The sequence below is a fragment of the Myotis nattereri genome (assembly GCF_964212035.1).
Source record: "Myotis nattereri genome assembly, chromosome: 6".
Taxonomy (NCBI): domain Eukaryota; kingdom Metazoa; phylum Chordata; class Mammalia; order Chiroptera; family Vespertilionidae; genus Myotis; species Myotis nattereri.
Window position 1 is genome coordinate 89100612 of NC_138081.1, and position 16934 is coordinate 89117545.

Sequence of the window (16934 nt, forward strand, 5' to 3'; positions counted from 1 at the left end):
CATTGATACTCAATTTAATTGCAGGTACAGAAAAAATACACACTAAGGAAAACTCAGAACATTTATAATTCCTATTACATGCTTCCTGTTTTTCAATTTATAATACAGGGTATCACTGCAGACTATCTCCTAAATCATTTTAATTTTTAAATTTCAAAGTGTTTATCAAACTCTTGGCAACTAATCTAAGTACAGTTTACTCATTTTTTATTAGTAAAGTTTTATAATTAACATTTGCATAAGAAGCACAAATTAATGCATATATTAAAATAGCCTCTCTAGTTAGATATTTTTAGAATTCCTCTACACTGATTTTACTCCTCATTTAAATCCCAGATGAACTTCAAAGGCACATTTTTCATATTCCTTTGGAATATTTTGTCAAATCTTTCATTTTGCTCCACTGTCAAGTGATGTTTCCAGTCTCCAACGGTACCTAGAAATAAACACATCATCGGCACCTGGGTGAGTAAGTGGCACTATCAGGGCAAGAGTTTCTTCCCAACCACTTTCATCTCCTCTTCAAGCCACGCTAAATATCTGGTAGTTCTCCATGGGTTTGATACTTCATGTTTCCTTATACAGAAATGAACTAAGAAACAAACTGAAAAACACTTCTGTATTTCACTTTCCTTAGCTATTATGCTTTCACCAACCACTACCATTAAATTATAACCTTTATTGAGATGGTATAACAAAAGTAAAATAGAGGACTAGGTTATAATTTTTTCATATATTTTACTAAATACCAGGCACCAAAGAAATACAAGTACCATATCATTTCACTCATATGTGGAATTTAATGAACAAACTAAACGAACAAGCAAAATAGATTCATAGATAGAGAGCAGACAGCCAACTCTGGTATGGGGTAACTATTGGGAGTGTAGGGTAGAGACAATGAGAAAAAAAAAAAGAGAAAGAACTCGTGGACATGGACAACAGTGTGCTGATTGAGAGAGAAAGAGAGGTGGGTAGAGGTGGAAGATGAGATAGGGCCGTGGTCGGCAAAATGTGGCTCGCGAGCCACATGCGACTCTTCGGCCCCTTGATTGTGGCTCTTCCTAAGCCTTAGGAGTACCCTGATTAGGTTAATAACAATGTACCTACCTATATAGTTTAAGTTTAAAAATTTGGCTCTCAAAAGAAATTTCAATCATTGTACTGTTGATATTTGGCTCTGTTGACTAATGAGTTTGCCAAACGAACACTGGGGGAATTAATGGGGATGGGGAAAGAATAAAATAAAGATAAAATATATATACAAAAATTAAAAAAAAATGCCAGGCACCATACTTGGCAAACTATATCTAGCATGTAATTTAATTATTAACACAACTCCACAATATCAGCATTTCTTCATTTTTAAAATTGAAAAACTGAAGGGATTAAGAAGTACAAACAGGTAATTACAAAATAGTTATGGCATGTAAAATACAGTATAGCAAATATGGCCAATAATATTGTAATAACTATGTATGGTTCCAGATGGGTACTATAATTATTGGGGGGATCACTTCATAAATTATAGAAATGTTCAACCACTATGCTGCATACCTGAAACCAATATAAAATAATCTTGAATCTCAACTATAATTTAAAAAGTAAAAATACATAAATAAAAAGCTTAAGATAAAATAAATAAAGTTGAAAAGAAAGCCTGGCCAGCAGGGCTCAGTGCTTAAGTGTTGACCTATGAACCAGGAGGTAACAGTTTGATTCCCGGTCAGGTCACATGCCCGGGCTGCCGGCTTAATCCCCAATGTGGAGCATGCAGGAGGCAACCAACCAATGATTCTCTCTCACCATTGATGTTTCTATCTCTCCCTCCATTTCCATTCCTCTGTAAAATCAATAAAAACATTTTAAAATTAAAAAAAAATGAAACCCAAAGATTTTCAAGTAATGAAATCAAGGTCAGAGAGTGTGTTCAGAGCTGTCATTGCTTCAGGTTTACTTGATGGAACTTAGAAACTGTCATTAAGCCAATTTTTAAATGAAGATTATTTGCCATCTTCAGCTATCATATTTTCTTGTTTAAACATTATCATTGGCATTTGGAACAGTGAGCCAGCTATTTATGGACATGAGAATTACTTTGTATTTGGTCTAGTTAAGCAATGAGACTTAAAAGCTGATAATAAATGAGACAAAAAATAAACACTTTAAAAATATAGCAATATCAAGAGCAATTTCAAGCAGATCTTCATTAATTAAGAATAAATATCCATCATCAAAATGCTAAGTTGTGCATAAATTCATGAATTAAATATGAATAAAAGAAATACAAATTATGTCCTAGAAAAATGTACATTAAAAGATCAAAAAATTGTTAAATTGAAATTAAGAAGTATCGGGGGAAAGTATATTCATTCTTAATTCCTGGCATGTCATAGAAGCATGATAGAAATTAATTGCATGTTGTTATTGAATACTTGAATTCATAGCATATTGGTTTTAAGAACTATTAATCTACTTTTTACATTGAAAAAATCTGATACATGAGGAAATAAGTAACTCAAACTCCCTCCCCTACAACAAAATACATGTTGGGTTTACTTCTAGAATGTTCTAGGAGAAATAAAGCAAAACAATAATTGGAACTGTCCTGGCCACATATATACACCACCTTCAGGTAAGACTTGGCTAACCATTATGCTAAGTGAAATCAGTCAGTCAGAGAAAGATAAATGTCACATGCTCTCACTCATTTGTGGATTATAATGAATAACAAAACCGATGAACAAAAACAGATGTAGAGGCAGAGAAGCATCGATTGGATGCTCAAAACTCAGAGGGAAGGTAGGGGAGGGTGGGGGTAAGGGGGAAAGATCAACCAAAGGACTTGTATGCATGCATATAAGCATAAGTGATGTATGTGGACAACAGGGGGTGAAGGTGAGGGCAGGATTGGGGGGATGAGGGGACATTGGGGGATTAGGACATATTTGTAATAATCTTAATCAATAAAGGGAAAAAATATGTAAAAAAAAAAAAGAGTAGGGACACGTAGACTAGAAGGAAGGAATGCAATATTGATTAATTAGGTTCAAGTTAGACTATGTACTAAAAAGTTGTGTAGTTCCCTGGGGTACTTTTCAGGGCCATTGGCAGTTAAGATCTTTGATTCTCTCCAGGTTCCAAATGACAGTACTTAGAAAGACACGGTAAAAACACCCCTTAATTAGTGTAGGGGCCAAGCAATCACGGAACTCTCAACACTTTTGCTTCTAAAAACCCCTGAGCCTCACCTTTGCGAAGAAAATGTCCCTCATCTGTTCTTTTCCCAATTTCATATTTTAGAATTTCATCATAATTGGCTTTGGGATCAGACTTCATGTTCTGAAATGTAGCCTGTTTCACAATAGCTTCCACATCCTCTTCACTCAGTTCTTTCTCAAGAAAACGGCTGATTTTAAGCACAGAACTTCTGAGATCCTGAAAGAATTGTGAGTATGAGAAACTATTCAGCTTACAAACAATGCATGAGTTACATCCCAACACCTTTATCACATTTTGGAAAACTGAAGGTGAATGGACTTATTGTAAGTCTAAAGTTTGGCAAAGATATATTACTTTCCTATTCCTTCTATGAAAATGAGTGCTCTGCTTGTCAGCTTTGTTAGAGCTTTCTACTGTTTGATTTTATAAGGACAACTCTCCTTCATTCACCCATTCACTCATTCATTCATTCATTCAACTGGCACTTTTAGGAATGTTATGTTTCAAACACTGTGATAGGTGCTGGAGAAGTTTAAGAGAACAATAATATGCTATCTGTGCTTAAGAGTTTATAATTTCATGAGGGAAAGAGTAAAGCAAGTAATTAAATACAATGGCTACAAAAAAGGAAAGTCCAAGTTTGGTGGCTTCATTGGTTATTTCTACCAAACACAAATTAAACAAGAATTAACACCAATCCTCAAACTTCAAAATTTCAACAAATTCAAAGAGGAGGATATACTTCCAAACTCATTCTATAAGGCCAGCATTACCCCGATAACAAAGCCAAATGAGAACACTACAGGAAAAGAAAACTAAAAACCAATATTATTTATGAAAGATAAGATACAAAAATCCTTAACAAATCACTAGCAAAACAAATTCAGTAATGTATTAAGAGAACTATACACTATGAACAAATGGGATTTACTCCTGGAATGCAAAGATGAATAGCCCTATCTGGTTTGGCTCAGTGGATAGAGCCTCTGTCTACAGACTGAAGGGTCCAGGGTTTGATTTCAGTCAAGGGCATGTACTATGATTACAGGCTCCTCTCCAAGCCAGGCCCTGGTCAGGGCACATGCAGTAGGCAACCAATCAATGTGTTTCTCTCACATCAATATTTCTCTCTGTCTTCCCCTTTCTCTGTCTTTTACTCTGCCTAAAAATCAATGGAGGCGGGATATACAGACTGCTCAACTCAATAAATGATGTTAAAGCAAAAGAAAAAAGAAAAAAATCAATGGAAATATATCTTCAGGTGAGGATTAACAACTACAACAACAAAAGATCAGGAACAAGGCAAGGATGCCAATTCTCACCATTTATATTCAGCCTAATACTGGAAGTCCTAGCCAGAGTAAATAAACAAGAAAAAGGCATCCAAATTTAAAGAAAGACGTAAAATTATGTGTTCACATACAATATGATTTTATACATAGAAAACACAAAAGATCTACAAAAAAAACCAAACAAACAAAAGAAACAGAACAAAACCAAACCTGGTTAGAACTATTAAAAAACTCAGCAAAGTTGTAGGATACAAAACCAACATCCCAAAATCATTTGCATTTATTTACACTAACAATGAACAGTGGTTTATCAAACTGGTCTCTAACTAGTTTGCCTATATTTACTATTATCACTTTAAAACCCATTAGAGGGAATTCCATTCTAAAGATACTAATTCTATCATATACTATTATTCAAATAACTGTTAAAGGGCTCATTATTGCTTTTAAGATGAAGAAATTACTATCACTAACAAAGTCTACAGACCTTGCATGGTCTGGCTCCTACCTTATACACCTCTCTATCTTAATCTTTCATTTCCTCCACCTTGCTCATTAACTTCTTCCTTCCAAGATATCATGCACCTGAGGCTTCAGATAATTTGCACATTCTCTCTTCTTGGCTTAGACTTGTCTTTTACTTCTCTGCCAACTCATATCTATTCGCTTGAAGTTGTCATGTTACTTTTTTCAGAAACAATTGCCTATTACTTATACCAGATTAGTATATTCCATGTACTATCATACCTGTACTTTTCCTTGATAACAGTTTTCACAGATTTGAAGTATATATACCTACTAAGTGAGTACTTGTATTCCCTGTTGGATTATAAATTCTATAAATAAAGGGTTCAGTTGTCTTTTTCTGATGATTTAGGGTCTGTCACATAATAGGCATTTTATAATTTTGAATTAATGAGCAAGTAAGATAAGTAGCAGGTAGTCAACATATCAAGTATAGATCACAAAATAGTAAACTTCAAATGTGTTTGGTTGGGTTTATGCAATGTATTAAGACAGTTATCATTGTATGCCAACATGTAAATATTATGTGATTTCCATGAAAGCTACATTTCAAGATTCTCCTTAATAAAAACAACAACAAAACACAAAGAACTCGCATCACTGGGCACACAATTACCTCTGACTAATTGGCCAAATCTTAGTGGCTTCTCGCCCCAGGGTTGTTTTTGTTTGTTGTTTGTTTGTTTAATATTTTTGTTGATTTTTAGAGAGAGAGGAATAGAGAGGGAGAGAAACATCGTGCCTCCCACCAGGGATCAAGCCTGCAACCCAGGCCCTGCCTGGAATTGAACCAGCAACGCTTCAGTGCATAGGATGACAATCAACTAGTCACATGGGCCAGGGCTGGCCCCACTGTTTTGAAATGCCTTTTATCTTTTTTTAATCGCTAGTCATGTGAGTTTGCCCTTATTGACACAGATGGGTGCATGAAAAGGAACCACATAAGATGACTGTGTACAGGGGGAAGAGAGCCCTGAGGAAACCAATAACTGAGGGATGGGCAGGAAATGAGAAACCCCTGAAAAAGCATGAGAAGTAGTTAGGTTCCAAGAAAACTGGGAAAATGTGGTTCATTAAACCCAAAATCAAAAAGGGTTTCAAAGAAATAATTTTTAAAAATAACCTTTGCCTCTTACCTTTTTCATTTCCTCATACATCATAAACAGAATACTGAAGTCATGTCTGTGCTCATACCAGCCTCTGACGTGATCAAACCAACGGCTTCCTACCACTGGGGGGGAAATTAGTAAGTGACAAGGTAAAGATGTTGCACTTATCAAACAGCAAACTAGAGACTTTCTTTTCCACTCTGGAATCCCCTGGAAGGAAAGTAAAGCCCCCACCACTAGACATCTATGTTACCATGTAAAAATGGTGCTTTGGGAAATAATTACATGAATTTAATGGAAACCTGCCTCTCCTATGTATGTAGGAAAAGCAGCAGTGAAGAAAATAAGAAGCCCAAACAACTAATTGTGAAGATTTAAGATAAGCTCCTTACTTTCTTACTTCTTCCACCTAAAAAGCAGTCTTTATTTCTCCTTTAATTTTCTACTAGAGGCCTGGTGCACAAAATTTGTGCACTGGATGGGGGTGTCCTTCAGCCCAGCCTGCACCCTCTCCAATCTGGGACCCCTCGGGGGACGTCCGACTGCCGGTTTAGGCCTGATGGAGTAAACTGGCAATTGGACATCCCTCTCACTATTCGGGACTGCTGGCTCTGAACCGCTCGCCTGCCTGCCTGCCTGATTGCCCCCTAACCACTCCCCTGCCGACCATATCGACACCTAACTGCTTCCCTGCTGGCCCGATGGCCCCCCCTGCCCTCCCCTGCCAGCCCCGTTGCCCCGAACTGCCCTCCTCTGCAGGAGCGGTCACCCCCAACTGCATTCCCCTGCTGGCCCGGTCTCCCCTAACTGCCCTCCCCTGCTGGCCTGATCACCCACAACTGCCCTCCCCTGCTGGCCATCTTGTACCCACTTGTGGGCAGCCATCTTTGTGTGAGGTTGTGATGGTCATTTTGCATATTACCTCTTTATTATATAGGACAAGAGGCCCGGTGCATGAAATTTGTGCAGGGGCGGGGGGTGGTGGTCCCCTCAGCCCAGCCTGCACCCTCGCCAATCCAAGACCCCTAGGGGGATGTCCGACTGCCGGGACTGTCCGGCAATCAAACATCCTTCTCACAATCTGGGACTGGTGGCTCCTAACTGCTCCCCTGCCTGCCTGCCTGATCACCTCTAACTGGCCCCCCTGCCAGTCTGATCACCCCTAACTGACTCTGCCTGCTGACTTGATCACCCCTCACTGCCCCGCCTGCTAGTCTGGTCACCCCCAACTGCCTCCCCTGCTGGCCTGGTCGCCCCCAACTGCCCCCCCTGCTGGCTTGGTTGCCACTCACGCCCCCCTCCCCCCGTCAGCCAGGTCGCCCCCAACTGTCCTTCCTGCTGGCCTGGTCGTGCCTCATTGTCCCCCTCTGCTGGCCTGGTCGCCCCTTACAGTGCACCCTGCCAGCCTGGTTGCCGCCAACTGCCCCCCCTGCTGACCTAGTCACCCCACACAGCCTGCTGCTCAGTCGTTTGGTAGTCTCTCATTGAACCCCCCTGCTGGCCTGGTCACCCATGCAGCCTGAATCTCAGTCATTTGGTCGTCCCTCACTGAACCATCCTGCCGGCCTGGTCGCCCCACTCAGCCTGTTCGGTCATCATTCACTTGTTTCAGTTGTGATGGCCCTGGCTCTTTATATATATAAATTTTAAGATCTCTGGATAGCAACTTCAGATATCTATAAGACAGAACCTGAATCTAATCTTATAAATTAGTGAGAGCCCCAGTTCCACATTCCACAAGCCTCTCCCATCAACCTATCCTCCTCAGTGTTGAAATGAATATTCCACCACTGCCATATAAAGCCTACCATAAGTCCATGACAGAACACAAACACTACGTCCACTTTGAATGGGTACACCATTGCGGTTCTCTTATGATCTGGTCAAACTGTTTCTTAAACAATATGCCTTTGCAACCATAGCAATCCCCAAAGTGGTCCTGGTGAGAATAGAAAGGCCATTGGGTGGCAAATTAAATTAACAAGCAGTAACCACTTATGTGCATCCAGCTACTATCATTTCTCTTCTTTATTTCCTTAAAAATGTGTTCCCCAAGTTTGAGAATTTGGCTAATGGCAACATGGCCTCATAAACAAGTTGAATGCATAAATTCATAGTTACCATTTCCATCTAGAAACCTTTTCATGAAATGTTCCATATCATTCCCAGCTTCAAGCCGGACCACCATATTTGAAAAGTGAAAGTATGAAGTCATAACATCCTTGGGGTTTCTGTAGACGTAAATAATCTGCAGGGGGTATAGTAAAACCATTTTAACAATTCTCGGTTGTCCTTAGAGGTTGTTGTTGTTTTTTCACACCAACATATGTCACTATATGAATGCATAATAATTTGTTTTATCCAGCCTACTACTCATGGAAATTTAGGTTATATCTTTTATTTTTTTTTATATTACAAAAACTGTTGAAGTAATTAACTTTATTCACATGATATTTTACATGTGCAAGCATATAGGAATAATTTCTAAAAGTAAAATTATTTATTTAATTCAGGTTGGTTAATATTACAAATTACCCTGCATAGACACTGTTTCAGTGTCCCCTCTGTGAGCGTTCAGTGACACTTGATAAAAAGCCCAGATAGCATTTGAGAGCATTTCAAAAAGGAAAAATTACTTAACAGGTGATGTTGAAACAAATAATTATCCATATAGTATAAAACTGGAATTCTACTTCATACCTCACACCAGATCCCCCCAAAAATTACAAATAGATTAAGGACTTAAATATGAAAGCAACATTTGACATCTTAAAAATAAAGAATATCTTTCTGGTCTCAGAGAAGAAAAAGATTTCCTAAAAGGAAAAATATTATTTCACTTAAAATAAAAATTGATCAATTAAATTAATTTTAAAGAATGCTGTTAATCAAAATATATAGCATGAAGTTACAAAAAGAAGCAAAGTATGAGAAAAGCAACACATATAACCAATAATTTATTAGTATCCAGAATATATATAAAACAAATCATTAAGAAAGAGACAATGAAATTTAGAAATTGGACAAAAATCATAACTTCACAGAATAAGAAATAATTATGGCCAATAAACATATCAAAAAGTGCTTAATCTCATTATTGATTAGTAAAATGCAAACTCAGATTAGTTTGAGATATTTTATAATTTATATTGAAAACTAAAAAGTTTGGCCCTAGCCTGTTTGGCTCAGTGGATAGAGCGTGGGACTGTGGACCGAAGGGTCCTGGGTTCGATTCTGGTCAAGGACAGGTTACCTAGGTTGCAGGCTCCTCTTTGCCTGCACCCTGGTCGAGGCTCATGCAGGAGGCAACCAATCAATGTGTTTCTCTCACATCGATATTTCTCTCTATCTTCCCTCTCTCTTCTACTCTCCCAAAAATCAATGGAAAAATATCCTCGTGTCAGCATTAAAAAAAAGAAAAAAGAATGTGTATTGCGATGTAATATATACATTTGCTGCAACTTGCCTGTCCATCAAAACACTAAACATTATAGAGTCATACAATAAATTATACTAAATCATTAAGAAGAATAGAATTTTATGTGCTGTCATCAAAGAAATGTTGCTGTATACTATATAATCACACTACAAGCAATGTGTGGGATGACCCAATTTATGTATATACTTATAATTCTATATATATTTAATGTGTAAAACAGTATCAAAGATTAAAATTATCATGTTTGAAAGACTGTGGATGAGTGGGGCTGGAAAAATATATTTGAAGAAAGTATTTTTGTTTGTGCCAAAGGTCCATATGCTATTTATATGACTTACTTTAGCTTTTTTGTTCTTGAGACCATTTGGTACTAAATAATACGGGAGGTGGGAACAGAAGAGGCGAGGAGACGGTCTTTTGAGAAAGTCTGTTTTGCGTATATTGTATTCCAAGAAGGGGACTCTATCAAGCGTTGCCAAGTCTTCAGTTCTATTACGATGTCCCTCAAAATAAATCAAGCTTAGTATCTGCTGAGTCCAGATGGTACCTGTAAAAAGAAATAATTTCATTTCCGACCCTGAATTAATGTTTTATTGACAATGTAAATTATTATGCCATCTATGTCAAAACTATTTGGAGCTTTTTCTTTCTTTTTAACCACTCCAAATATGCCAAGGAAATGTGCCCAACATTTTTTTTCTGTGTTTTACATTAAAATTAGTAAAGATAAAACTAGGTGTTCTAAGTTCCATTTTCACTCAAAAAGAGTTGTGATAGTGATTTAGATTAACCCTTCCGCTCTTTTGCTCCCTGTGATTGATGTAAGTTCTGTTCATGTGATTTTCTGCAGCTGTCTCTATTTCTCCTTCCTTAGTCTTTCTTAAAGCTTTACCTTTTGGAAATATAGACAGTTTAAGAGCTCAAGACCCCTTTCAACTTTTCTTTTAAACATTGTATAGGTCTCCCAATACAGTGCTAAATGAAAGCACTGATGGGCATTCTTGTCTCATACTTGATTTTAAATGTTTCCCTATTGCATTTGATGTCTGTGGTAGTTTTTGGTAGATTCTATTTGTCAGGATAAAGAAGTTGACTTTCTCCCTAGTTTGCTAATAGTCTCCCTTAGGAATGTATGCTGAATTTTATTAAATGCTTGTTCTGTACCTGTTGAGCTGAAAATTCAGGCTTTCTTCTATGCTCTAGTAATGTGGGTGAACTGCATTCATATATGTTTAAACCAATCTTGAAATAAAGCCACCTGGTCACAGTGGTATTTTTTTTTTTACATTGCTGGATTTGTTTTGCTTATATTTATTTGGTTTAGGATTTTTGCACCTATGTTCATGAATATATAATCAATGTTCTAAAAGAATGTGAGGTGTCAATAATCTTGCAATCATTGCTATTCAATTGAGTAGATTTTAATAGACACAGAAGATTTGATAAAATTTATGGTGAATCTTGGAGAGTCACTAATCTCCCATCAGGTTGGGCTAAGGACTGGTGTGTGGTGTGCCAAATACTTAGTCTGGATTAAGGGTAAAGGAAAAATTCTTATGGGCTGCTTAACCTAAAACTAAGCAAACTCGGGCACCACCAACATCTAAGGGAGGAAAATAAAAAACACCTGATATCAAATGTGCTGACACATTTTGCAGAGCAGAAAAATCCAGGGAAAAGACATTGTATTACTAATTTGGGGAAAGTAAACAAGGTCCTGAATTTCAAAGTCAATGGTAAAAGGGAGGGACTGGAGCACTTTCATGAAAATCAGGAATGACTTTTTTGTGTTGACTTTGACTCCAATGTATCTCTGAGCAATATTAACCACTTTGTACAACATTGATTCAAGAACACCAATCACCCTGTGTTCTAAAAAGCACATATAACCCTGAACGGTTTGGCTCAGTGGATAGAGCGTTGGCCTGCGGACTCAAGGGTCCCAGGTTCGATTATGGTCAAGGGCATGTACTTTGGTTGCGGGCAAATCCCCAGTGGGGAGTGTGTAGGAGGCAGCTGATCGATGTTTCTCTCTCATCAATGTTTCCAGCTCTCTATCCCTCTCCCTTCCTCTCTGTAAAAAATCAATAAAATATATTTTTTAAAAAGGAAAATAAAAAAAAATAAAAAGCACATATAAAAGATAAGCCTTTAGGGGGAATGTAAGATTTGAGACAATTTACTTTAGTTCAAAATTCTCTCATTATTATAGGGAAATAAAAGCAATTAGAGTAATTGAAAAGCATATTAGGAATTAGTTCTGACTTGAGAGATGCTGCCAACCAAAAGCCTGCTGGTTTTTTAATTTGTTTTCTTCCATTCTCAGAGAAAGCCAACAAGTCAGCATTGACCTAGTATCTGCTTTGGCTCAATATTTGGTTTCTTCCGAGGTGCCTTAAGTAACAACAATATATGCATTTTAATGACCTTTTATGCCGGGGTCCAACCCCAGCGGGTCCAGGGGTCCCCAAAGGCGTGGACTGAGTCGGTGAAGAAGGAAGGACACGGAGACAGCGTTCAGTTGATCAGCAGCCTAGCCAGGATCTCCAGCCAAGTTCTGGTCTCGATCTCCAGAGAGTTTCTGCTTAGGATCTCCAGCCAGGTTCTGTGTCCATGGTCTCTTGCTAGGTTCTCCAGATTCTCCAGCCAGGTTCTGTAGCCATGTTCCCTCGCTAGGTTCTCCAGCCAGGTTCTGTCCAGGTTCTCCAGGCAGGTTCAGTCACCAGGTTCTAGTCAGGTCCTCTTGCCAATTTCTGTAGTCAGGTTCTCTTGCCAAGGTTCAGTCCAGGATCTTTTGCCATGTTCTCTCGCTAGGTTCTGTCTCTAGGTTCTGAGGCCAGTTTCTGTCCAGGATCTTTTGCCATGTTCTCTCCAGCGAAGTTCTTCTGTCTCTAGAGAACGTTCTGTGTAGGTTCTGTGCCTAGGTTCTGTCTCCTTACATCTGTATTTATACCAGTTGATTCCAATCCTATCAATCTCTATTTCAAAGGTTAGGGCGTTTCTTATCTCCATTCCAGGGAGTAAAGATTATGTAGCTTAAGCATGATTGTTCGTAGTTAAAGTGATTAATTACCCACCTGGCACTTAGTTAAGAGGTTTTATTCCCTCCCTAACTTCAGGGGAAAATCCCTACCTGGGGAAACAACCTTTCTCAGAGACCTTGGTTAAAACACATAGTGCCAAGAAGGTGAGCAAACATATTAAGAACAGTATGCCATATATGCCAGGTCCCTTGAAACAGCAAGCATGGACCGGTTCCCGGCACTTTTATAGCAAAACTTTGAGATTTATTTAACTTTATTAAAAATCCGAATGGTGCTCTAAATGTAGGCTGGGCTACTGTTAATGTCTGGAAAAGGGCTCATTTGTACACATGTATTACCAAACCAGAGTGAAAGCTGATAGCAGGTAGTCCACTCCTCAAACTTACCAGATTTTGGATATGTAATTATGAAGACATCATCATCTCTAATTTCAAAATCATCTAGATTTTCTAGAAAGTCAGCATCAACTAAAGAAGATTCAAAATTATAGTCTTTAAAGTTCAGCAAATATGTGTCTTTGTTGTCCATACTTATTCACCTACAAGTAAAAACAAATAAAATACTTTTCAATTTCTTAGTATTTTATAGTAATTACTAACACTTACTGAGTGTTCAATATATGCCAAGCACCTTTTAAATGTCATGTGTCTCAACCCATGCCATACTAAATAGCTTCCTATATAATAAAACCCTAATATGCAAATTGACTGAACTGCAGAAGGACCAGTCACTTATGCGCACTAACCACCAGGGGTCAGACACTCAATGCAGGAGCTGCCCCCTGGGGGCAGTGTACTTTCTCAGGGGGAGGGCCGCTCAGCAAAAGCTGGGCTCATAGCTGGCAAGTGCAGCAATGGGAGCGGCAGCCTCTCCTGCCTCCACTGCAGGAGGGCAGTAATGAGTGAGGGGTCTCGGACTATGAGAGGCATGTTTAACTGCCAGCTTACACCTGATCCAGCAGTCGACATTCCCTGAGGGGTCCCAGACTGGTAGAGGGCGCAGGCCGGGCTGAGGGCCCTTCCCTCCCACCAGAGCACAAATCCATGCACTGGGACTCTAGTGCATATATAAAAATTTACTCTAAACAGCAACCAATCATTACTAGAGGTTTTATCATTATTTTAAAGAGGAGGTAACTAAGATAATAAAAGGTTAAACAGCTTTTTCTAAAACCCCATGAGGGAGGTATTATCATGATTCCAAACATAAAACGAGGGAAAGTAAGGTAACAGAGGTGCAAGGTTGCCCAGCTGGCAGACCTGGCAGAATCTGATGCCAGACTATTTGGCCACAGAGCCCATGCCTTCAATCAGATTACTAATTCAGTTTCTTAGTATTTCATATTTTTATTATTATAGAAATAGGAAATTACTTTCTTTTTTTTTTTCTGGAACAGAAATAATCTGTTGTCCCTGAAATAAGCTTAAGAAGTCACAATATAAATAGAAAACACACAGTCTAAAGACATATCTGTTCAAAAATTGGACCAGCTAGGCATTTCTCTATTAGCTCCACTTGCTAAATATATATATATCCTATCCTATCTAATAAAAGAGAAACATGGTAATTGGCGTACGACCGCTAACCTTCCCATTGGCTAATCAGGGAGATATGCAAATTAACTGCCAGCCAAGATGGCGGCCGGCAGCCAGGCAGCTTGAAACTAACATGAGGCTTGCTTGCTTCAGTGACAGAGGACTCCAACGTTCCCTGCCTGCCTTGCTGGCCTCTGAGCCTGCAGTTTAAGAAACATTGTAACAAATATAGAAGCTAAACAAAACCCCAGAAACCAGCTTTCAGCGAGCTGGGATCTCAGAGTTGGAGTTATACATTGTTTCGATTACAGAACCTAAACAAACCAGATACCTTCTTTCAGCAGCAGAGGCCTCAGAGCTGGAGCCAGAGCTAAAGCTGGCCCAGAATAAAAGAAAAAAAGGAGCAGTTGGGAGCTTTCAGACTGAAAACAGCCCTCAGCCCCTCACCCAGACTGGCCAGCACCCCAGTGGGGACCCCCACCCTGAAGGGTGTGTGACCAGCTGCAAACAGCCATCATCCCCTCATCCAGGCTGGCCAGGCACCCCAGTGGGGACCCCCACCCTGATCCAGGACACCCTTCAGGGCAAACCAGCCAGCCCCCACCCATGCACCAGGCCTCTACCCTATTTAGTAAAAGGGTAATATGCCTCCCAGCACCGGGATCAGCAGAGCCGAGAGGCCTCCAGGCACCGGGATCAGCATGACAGGGGGCAGTGCCCAAACCCCCTGATCGCCCTGAGGCTCTGTGTGTGACAGGGGGCGGGGCCACAACCTCCCTATCGGCCCTGCTCTGTTCGTGACAGGGGAAGGCGCCCCAACCTCCTGATTGGCCCTGCTCTGTGCCTGATAGGGGGGAGCTCCCCAACCCCCTGATCACCCTGCGGCTCTGTGTGTGACAGGGTGCGGCGCCCCAACCCCCCCTCCCCCACGGGCCCTGCTCTGTGTGTGATGGGGTAGAGCCATAACCTCCCCATCGGCCCTGCCCTGAGTGTGACAGTGGTGGTGCCCAACCCCCTGATTGGCCCTGCTCTGTGTGTGACAGGGGGCGGTGCCCCAACTCCCCTATCGGCCCTACTCTGTGAGTGACAGGGGGGAGCTCCCCAACCCCCTGATGGGCCCTGCTCTGTACGTGACAGGGGGGAGCTCCCCAACCCCCTGATCGACCCTGCTCTGTGCGTGACAGGGGGAGCTCCCCAACCCCGATTGACCCTGCTCTGTGCGTGACAGGGGGGAGCTTCCCAACCCCCTGATTGGCTCTGCTCTGTGCGTGACAGGGGGTCGCGCCGCAACCTCCCCATTGACCCTGCCTTGAGTGTGACAAGGGGCGGTGCCCAACTCCCCAATTGGCCCTGCTCTGAGCCTGACCAGGGGCTGCACCTAGGGATTGGGCCTGCCCTCTGCCACCTGGGAGCAGGCCTAAGCCAGCAGGTCGTTATCTCCTGAGGGGTCCCAGACTGTGAGAGGGCACAGGCCGGGCTGAGGAACCACCGCCACCCTGCCCCCGCCCCCCTCCGCCGAGTGCACAAATTTTTGTGCACCGGGCCTCTAGTATAATAAAAGGGAAATATGAAAATTGACCCAAACAGCAGAACGACTGCAAATGACTGGTCACATGACACACACTGACCACCAGAGGGCAGACTCTCAATGGAGGAGCTCCCCCTGGTGGTCAGTGTGATCCCACGCGGGGAGCTCTGCTCAACCACAAGCCAGGCTGAATGCTGCCAGCAAAGCAGTGGTGGCGGGAGCCTCTCCTGCCTCAGCAGTGCTAAGGATGTCCTACTGCAGCTTAGGCTTGCTCTCCGCTGGCAAGTGGACATATCCCGAGAGCTCCTGGCCTGCCAGAGCGATGTCTGACTGCCAGCTTAGGCCCATTCCCCTGGGGAGCGGGCCTAAGCCAGCAGGTGGACATCCCCCGAGGGGTCCCAGACTGTGAGAGGGCACAGGCCGGGCTGAGGGACCCCCCCCCCCCCCCACGAGTGCACATTTTTTGTGTCTGGGCCTCTAGAATATATATATATATATATATATATTTTTTTTCAAAGAGGGAGAGGGAGAAAGAGAGATAGAAACATCAATGATCAGAGAGAATCATAAATCACCTGCTTTCTGCATGCCCCCTTCTGGGAATTGAGCCCGCTACCCAGGCATGTGCCCTGACCAGGAATCAAACCATGATCCCTGGTTCATAAGTTGATGCTCAACCACTGAACCATACCAACTGAGCGAAAAATCTATTCTTGAATGTTAAACAGATGACTAAATCCCAGAAGTTCTAATAACACTAGGTTTAGAACCAACACTTATGTTAGTTGTGTTCTTTTAAAAATTTTCTGTGCACACCTAGAAAATGAATTTGTTAAAGTTGCATATATGGCTTTGTCTAAATTGCATGTCAAAAAACATTAATTCTTTTACAGACAATCTAAATTATTTGATCAATAGAGGAAAGTCAGATATTATAATTTTGCTGAGTAAGAGTAGAAACATCACTTGCATTACAATTTCCTGGGTTTTGGTAAATGTTCATATTCTAGGCCCTATAACAGACTGATAGGATTAGAATTTCTGGAATGTGTGCATTTTAACAATCCTGCTGATCACTCTTAAAAAAGGGCCGGGGGGTGGGAGGGGACAAAATACTGTTTCAATGAACGTTTATCTCAACCTCCAGAGAAGGCTTTGTGGGTATTATTTTATCTCCAATTAAAAGATCCAATTAAGGCCCTACTAAGTTGCTAGAGCTTTCCTGTCTCAAGGTGAAGTC

The 16934-nt window shown here is 40.9% G+C and overlaps 1 protein-coding gene across 1 annotated transcript; it reads right to left on the reverse strand.

The window, feature by feature from the left end:
- Positions 1-314: 314 nt before the first annotated feature.
- LOC308521130 (amine sulfotransferase-like) lies at positions 315-13159 on the reverse strand (the record flags this gene model as incomplete). Its single annotated transcript, XM_081093971.1, has 6 exons — positions 315-436; positions 3252-3438; positions 6176-6270; positions 8270-8396; positions 9926-10134; positions 13018-13159. 6 exons carry the CDS (start codon positions 13157-13159, stop codon positions 315-317), a joined length of 882 nt encoding a protein of 293 aa, XP_080950097.1.
- Between the last annotated feature and the right edge of the window lie 3775 nt (positions 13160-16934).